Source organism: Silene latifolia, chromosome 1 (genome assembly GCF_048544455.1).
Source record: "Silene latifolia isolate original U9 population chromosome 1, ASM4854445v1, whole genome shotgun sequence".
NCBI lineage: Eukaryota > Viridiplantae > Streptophyta > Magnoliopsida > Caryophyllales > Caryophyllaceae > Silene > Silene latifolia.
The window spans coordinates 198,152,999-198,161,023 of NC_133526.1; the positions used below are offsets into that span (position 1 = coordinate 198,152,999).

General features: G+C 33.0%; 1 protein-coding gene across 1 annotated transcript; it reads right to left on the reverse strand.

The window, feature by feature from the left end:
* Positions 1–813: 813 nt before the first annotated feature.
* On the reverse strand, positions 814–3,527 carry LOC141590682 (uncharacterized). The gene is made up of 5 exons (XM_074411251.1): positions 3,284–3,527; positions 2,279–3,231; positions 1,885–2,177; positions 1,169–1,799; positions 814–996 (listed from the first exon to the last, which is right to left on the reverse strand). The coding sequence occupies exons 1-5, from the start codon at positions 3,525–3,527 to the stop codon at positions 814–816; spliced, it is 2,304 nt and encodes a 767-aa protein (XP_074267352.1).
* Between the last annotated feature and the right edge of the window lie 4,498 nt (positions 3,528–8,025).

The window sequence follows — 8,025 nt, forward strand, 5'->3', positions numbered from 1 at the left end:
TTGAATACATTATCCAGATATGCTTGGGCCACTGTAGTAGCAGTATAAGGATGTGTTAAGGCCATAAAATGACTCATCTTACTCAACCTATCTACCACTACAAATATAACATCTTTGTTGTGTGATTTAGGAAGGCCTGATATAAAATCCATGGAGATGTCTACCCATACTGCTTCTAGAATTGGTAGAGGTTGTAACAACCCAGGACTTGCTATAGACTCCCCTTTATTGGCCTGACAAATGAGGCATTGTCTGATAAAATTGTTGATGTCCTTGTTTTGGCCCTTCCAGTAGAAGAGTAATTTAACTCTTTTTATGGTAGCATCTCTCCCAGAATGGCCCCCTTGATGAGAGCTGTGAAGCCACGTTAAAATCAATTGCTGAACCCCTCCATTTCTACCAAGTACAATTTTATTGTGCCTCCTGATTAATCCATCCCTTAATATAAAAGGATAACAGGTCTCCCCTTGCTGTAATTGTAAGAATATAGCCTTGAGATGATCATCCAAAGCATAGCTTTCTTGTATTTTAGTCTTCAGATCAGAGTTAATTACTGATAATGCTGAAAATAAAATATCAGCTCCTTGAACCCTTGAGAGTGCATCAGCAGCCAAGTTCTCTTTACCACACCTATATTGGATTTCATAGTCAAAGCCCATTAATTTGGACAACCAAAATTGTTGAAAAGGAGTTGAAATCTTCTGTTGCAACAACCATTTAAGACTTTTTTGATCTGTCCTTATAATAAAATGATTGTTGGATAAGTATTGCTCCCACTTCTGAACTGCTGTAACCAATGCCAGTAACTCTTTTTCATATACTGACAAGCCTTGCCATTTGGGGACCCAAAGTCTTACTTAAGAAAGCCAGAGGATGACCTTCTTGCATCAGGACTGCCCCAATGCCAGATTGGGAAGCATCAGTTTCCACAATAAACTCCTTAGAAAAATCAGGAACTGACAGTACAGGTGCTGTCACCAAAGCATTTTTCAAAGCCTGAAAGGCTAAGTCAGCCTCCAAAGACCATTGGAAACCATCTTTTTTTTAGCAAAGTAGTAAGAGGCTTGGCAGTTTCAGCATATCCCTTCACGAATTTTCTATAATAGCCAGCCAACCCAAGGAAACTCCTTAACTCCTTTACTGTTTTAGGAGTTGGCCATTCTTAAACTGCTTTTATTTTCCTAGAGCCAGTTTCCACCCCAACTCCAGATATAAAATGGCCTAGATACTCAACCTTGGCACTAGCAAAAGCACACTTGCTTAATTTGGTATACATGTGTTGTTGTTTCATTAACTCAAATACAAGCCTCAGGTGGGATATATGGTTTACTAGACTGTCACTGTAAACCAATATATCATCAAAGAAAACCAAGACACATTTCCTTAATAATGGCCTAAATACTTGGTTCATCCAAGCTTGAAAGGAGGCAGGGGCATTAGTCAAGCCAAAAGGCATGATAAGAAATTCATAATGGCCAGAGTGAGTCTTAAAAGCTATTTTGAATACATCTTTCTTGGCCATTCTGAGTTGGTGATAACCAGCCCTTAAGTCCAGCTTAGTGAAGATAGTTGCTCCAGCTAGTTCATCAATCAACTCATCCACCACGGGTATTGGAAATTTGTCTTTGATGGTTTTCTTATTAAGCTCTCTATAGTCCACACAAAGCCTCCAAGACCTATCTTTCTTACCAACTAACACTACAGGGGATGCAAATGGGCTACAATTTTGTTGAATGACTCCCTTATCAAGCATTTCTTGAATTAACTTCTCAATAATATCCCTTTGTTTCAAGGCATACCTATAAGGTCTAATGCTTACAGGGTTTACACCAACTTCTAATGGGATTTTATGGTCAATTATTCCTCTTGAGGGGGGGTAAAGACTTGGGCTCCTTAAATATTACTGAATATTCTTGTAATAATTTTTCAATTCCCTCAGGATATTCAGTATTGTGCAACTGAAAACAGCTTACTGGAGAACTCTTCTTTAACTGGTGTTGTTCAGTGACTTGCAAGTAAAACAGATGGATAGCAATGGCCATTAGCTTAGGGGTAGCTATGGCATCACCCCTAACCTTAGGAGAAATACCCCTTAAAACATGTTTGATACCCTTAGCCTCAAAAGACATCCACAATTTATTAAAATTCCATTTTACAGTACCAAGAGTACTCAACCACTGCACTCCCAAGACCATATCACAAATTTGCCTAAGGGTATTAGTAAAGCCTCACATTGGAATTCAGTGTTTTGTAACTTCCATTGAAAATTGGGACACACATGCTGACATGCTAGATGATTTCCATCAGCAACTGCCACAGATTGAGGGCTAATTGGATTGATTTGGAGATTTAATTTCCTAGACAAGTCGAGGTCTAGAAAGTTGTGAGTACTTCCAGAGTCTATCAAAATATGCAATGATTTCCTACCCATATAGCCAGTGACTTTCATAGTTTGGAAGGACTGACTACCATGTAAAGCATTGATAGAAATGTGGGGATCTATACTATGCACTTCAAATTCAGTGTCCCCTACCTCAGTATATCCCTCCTGGACACTCTCAGAATCACTGTCCTTTTCAGAATCACCAGGTACAAGAATAGTAAAAAGCTGTGGTTTCTTAAAACTACATTTGTGTCCTCTGACATAAGGTTTATCACAAAAGTAACAGATACCTTTAGCAATCTTATTAGCCCTTTCAGCCATTGTCAAATGCCTTTGGGAAGTATTAGACTTAGAATCAGCAGGAATAGTGGGAGTGGGGAGAAGTGGTGATTTGTTTACAGTTCCTGACCCCACAGATTTAGACCCCAGACCACCAGAAAAACGAGAGTAAGTTCTGGTTGCCTCCACACTCTCCTCTTGCAACCTAGCAAAGGCTACAGCTTCAGCTATAGTAGCAGGTTTAAAGGCTTTTACAAAGGGCTTAATAACAGGTTTTAGGCCACCAATGAAACTATCTAAGAAAAAAGCATCATTCAATAAAGGGTTCCTCTGAATCATTAGAGATTTCAAGTATTCAAAGGAATCAAGATAGTCATTTAAAGAGCCAAGTTGGTGCAACTTGTTGAATTTTTCTACCACATTATCACCCACATCATCTACAAAACGAGCACACAAATCAAGAACAAAAGAAGACCAAGAAACTGTTACCCTTGCAGCCATATATGCATTAAACCAATCACCAACTTTCCCAGAAAGACGAATACCCGCAATATCCACCTTTTGATCATCTGGAATTTTGCATATATAAGTGGAAATATTTCTCACATTTCTGGACACAACCACGTGAATTCTCCCCAGAAAAGGAAGGAAAATCAAGTTTGGGGATAAACCCTAATTGTCTTGGGGTAGAAGAAGCAGAAGAAGTAGGATGAACACCAGTGTCCATATTAGGTTCAGATTGAAGATGTTCTTGCAACAACCTCATCAATTGCGACATCTGCTCCTCCATTGCTTTTCCTTGTTCTACAATGCGCTGATTCTGCTCATTTAAACGTTGTTCCAGTGATTTCAGTTGTGCCTCCATTGTAGATTTGCGTGTTTTAGCCAGAATTGAAAAGTATTTTAATGGCGGAAGTTAGGATCGAATGAAAGCTGATACCAATGTTGTAGTGTCAGGGTCTTACCTCCAAATTAGGGGAAAACTGAGTACTAAAATAATATGATATTTGGGAATTTTAGAGAGAGAAGTAGAAGATTTTTATTAATGATTGAATGAATGAATTACAATATGTGATTCCTCTATTTATAGTTATTAGAATCTTAACAAACTAATAACAGTTGTAACAAACTAATACAACTAACTAACAGCTGTACTATAACTAACTCCTAACAACTTCAGTCTACGTCAGCAGTCAGCACTGATCTATTCCCCTGTATCACTACTGTAGTATAAATAGTTTAGTGTTTATATTGTACACAACAAGAAATTACAATCAATGAAATATTCCAAATCTTTCCAAATCTCGGTTATAATAAGGCATGTTTTCTTCTCGATGTTTTTTTTTAAGAAGTGGTGTCAACAACGGTGGAGAAGTGGTGGCAACGAAGGTGGTAGATTGATTTATTTTGAGAGGATGAGGAGAAGAAGCATACGAAGAGATTAAATAAGGGTTAGGGATTTGGGGTTTTGGGCGTGTATGACGGACTGGAAGTGGTACAAAAGGGGGGCTGGCGATGGTACAAAGTGGGGTCATAGGTGGGAGGATGGCCGTGGGAGGCATTGCTGGCAGCCGTGGTGGTACTGGTGAGGGAGGAAGTGATCGTGGTTATGGTTTTAATAGGGTGGGCTGGGAAAGAATGGTGATATTTAATTACTAAGGGCAAAATGGTCATTTCATGTATTTTTTTTGTGATTTGGTATTAAGTTTGGAAAAAAATAGGATTTTAGGTATAAGTTTTAAAAAAAAATTATGTTAGGCATAAGTTTTGAAAAGTAGGATTATGGTAGGTATAAGTTATCAATTTACCCTTATTATTATTATTATTATTATTACTATTATATTTATTATTAATTAATTTGTATTGTTTATATTATTATATTTATATTTAATACTCCCTCCTATTCTAAATAACTCTCCATATTTCCTTTTTTGTCTATTCACAATACTCTCCCTATGTTCTTATTTGACAAACTTTTATACTTATTTTAATCACCCCACCTCCCAACAATACTCCACAATACTAATACTTTATCTTATTTTAATCGCCTTACCCCACAACAATACTTATTTTAATCATCTTACCCCACAACAATACTTATTTTAATCACACAATACCTTTCCTCTCTCCAATCTCCTACCCCACTACAATACTTTATCATATAATACTCCCCTCCCTTAATTCCCGTGCCCTCCATGAAAGGGGAGGGTTATTAAGAATAGGAGGGAGTATATTTATTTATTATTATATTATTATGATTAATGATAATATTATTATATTTATATTTAATATATTTAATATATTTATTTATTATTATATTTAATATTATTATATTAATAAGTTATTATATTACATTTATTATTTTATTAATATATTCAGTATTATTAATATTATTAATAACATATTTGTTATTATTATTATTATTAATATTATTATTATTATATATTTAATATTATTATATTAATAAGTTATTATATTAGACCTATTATTATTATTATATTATTTATTTTTTAGTTATTATTATTAATATATTATATTATTATTAATAATGTAATCATTTATATTACTAATATATTATTATTATTATTATTATTATTATTATTATTATTATTATTATTTTTTTTTTTTTTTTGCAAGAAAGATATTTTCTCATATATTCAAAAAAGGATACATGAGTTTTTCTTACAAAGCAATAACCACATAAAGGGAAAGAAAGTAAAAAGCACCCCTAAGCTAAACAAGTAACCACCCCAATTAGGTCTTCATGACTAACCAAGGGGGTTTTGAATAGCAAGGTAGCACTAACTACAAACTGGATATCCCTCAAAAGAGCAGCAACAGTCCTATCATGGCCCTCGAAGATCCTCCTATTCCTCTCACACCAGATGATATACACACTGGCAACAATACTACCAAGAGCCCAATTCCTCCTCCAATTGCATAGTCTAAATTATTATTATTATTATTATTATTATTATTATTATTATTATTATTATTATTATTATTATTATTATTATTATTATTATTATTATTATTATTATTATTATTATTATTATTATTATTATTATTATTATTATTATTATTATTATTATATTACTATTTTATTTTTTATATATCTTTTTAGATTATTATTATTAGATTATATTAATATATTATTATTAATGAATAATATTATTATAATATTTATTATTGGTATTATTGTTATTATAATATTTATTATTATTGTTATTATTATTAGTATAATCTTTTTATTATTATTTCGGTTCAGTTCAGTTCAGTTCAGCTCCATTAAGTTCAGTTCAGTTCAGACAATTTCAGTCTAAAAGAACAGGACCTAAATGACAGATGGGGGACAGAGGGAGTAATATAGTAAGATCATTCACCTAAAACACATGTAAAAATACACAAGCTAGAAATTCACAATTCACAATTCACACATATTTTTTTTGTTTAAAAATATTATATTAATCACGATTCTAATTTCATAATAATTAGGGCAATTATTAGCTTAAATTAATAATTTTGATCACAATTACCTGGAATATAGTTGTTATTCGATCGAAAATGAAGCATTTCTACCGCAATTTGTTCTTTCTATTCCTGCAATTAGGTTTTACAAATTGTAATTAGAAAATAGAAAAACAATGATAGAGATATGGAGATTGGGAATGGATGTGAACAACAAGAAGAAATGAAAGGATTCTTATTGTTAGAGTATAAAACTTATCTGGGACTTCAATCATAAGATTAAACTTTTAGTTGAGATGGTTTCTTGATATGGTGTCAGAGCTAATTTGATTAAAAGGTCACGGGTTCGAATTCCACCCCCTTAATTCTAAAGTGGAATCAGATATGGAACACAAATTCTGACTTGGGACGGGTATATCCTTCTTAAATTCAATATCGGTTAAATCGGGTCAAATAGGAGGGATAGCCTAAAAACAAGGCTACTAGGTCAATTATTTGACCCGATTTGGTCTTAAGCGGATACACCCATTTTAGGAAATATAAAAAAATAGAAGTATTACATTCTATTGTGGATCATTTGTTGGAATATGTGTCCTCCGACAATAATGCGATCACGACTGTTGATCATGATGATCACATGTTTAAATCTCATTATAAAGAATATAATTGGGAAGTAATTTTTACTGTCAACTGGTCAACATATATCGGTAATGATTGGCTGACTAGAGTTTGACATTACTGTCGTGCGACGGTGGTGATCAGTTGACCCCCTAGGTCATACCTATAGGGCAACACTCTTAATTGATCATTTAATTAATCGTATAACGTTACGAGTTAATTAAATTACTTGAAAATTGACGGACGATTTTGGAAGTAAAATTTACGTATCTCATTGAAATTTGATTAAATGAGATACGGTCTGAGTAATTGAATTGTATCATTACTCAGATGAAATTATTGTTTAAAGAAACAATTAAAATTGAATGAATTATTATAAATACAATTTATTGTGATTTATAAATTGGTAAATTATTTTGGTACAAGTAATTATGAATTACTAAGTCGATTTTTGTATATGACGTATTTTTTTTATTAATACGTTGATTTTTAATATGTTAAAAATACATAACAAATTTATGTAACATATGACATGTGACATATTGACAAATTTGACAAAAATAAAATGGGTTCCATTTTATGAGTGTACCGAAATTAAGAGGGGATTAGGCAAAATATTGTGTTGTTTAAATTAGTGGAAAACACAATCATTTGCATTATAGACTAGCCTTGCAACCTATTGCTCATTGTAAAGAACAATTCAAGCATGCATTGGCTCCCCAAAATCCCCCCCTTCCACCCGGTTTTTGAGATGGAAAAACCATTATGGTTTTTCATCTTATTTACCTAATAACACACTAAATGTATGTAGTGGTGAATCATTCATTCTTTTACTCATCCAAAAATAAGAATTCTAGAGAGATAAAAACTTCCTTCTTCCTCCTCCCATAAACCGAAAATATTAAGTGTCTCATAATATTTTTGGGTCAATTTTCTACAAGATTAATATTGTACTAGTAACTATAATATTAATTTAAATTAAGAGAAAGCTTTGGGTATAAATCCTTGGGAGAGATCCTACACTTGGGTCTTTGTTCATCCAAAAGGAAAGCTCAAGAACAAGAGAGAAAGGTGATCTCTCTTGTGCCCATTTGAACCGAAAATCCAATGTAAGAATGGATGTTTCTTCCTTATTTTGTTTATTTGTTTGCATGCATAAGATCATTAGTTAATTTTATGACAAATTAAATTATAACATATATGAATATGTAAGTATATAGATCTACTTTTCCTTCAATCGGTATCAAGAGCCATGGTTGTTTGCATGCAAATCGGTT

Bases quoted from the DNA above. Each gene is read 5' to 3' on its own strand.
- LOC141590682 (XM_074411251.1), bottom strand. From the start codon at position 3,527: ATGGAGGCACAACTGAAATCACTGGAACAACGTTTAAATGAGCAGAAT. The intron at 2,178-2,278 runs GTGTGTCCCAAT...TTGGGAGTGCAG, and splicing joins ATCATCTAGCATGTCAGCAT to TGGTTGAGTACTCTTGGTAC. The intron at 1,800-1,884 runs GTCTTTACCCCC...TAGACCTTATAG, and splicing joins GTAATATTTAAGGAGCCCAA to GTATGCCTTGAAACAAAGGG.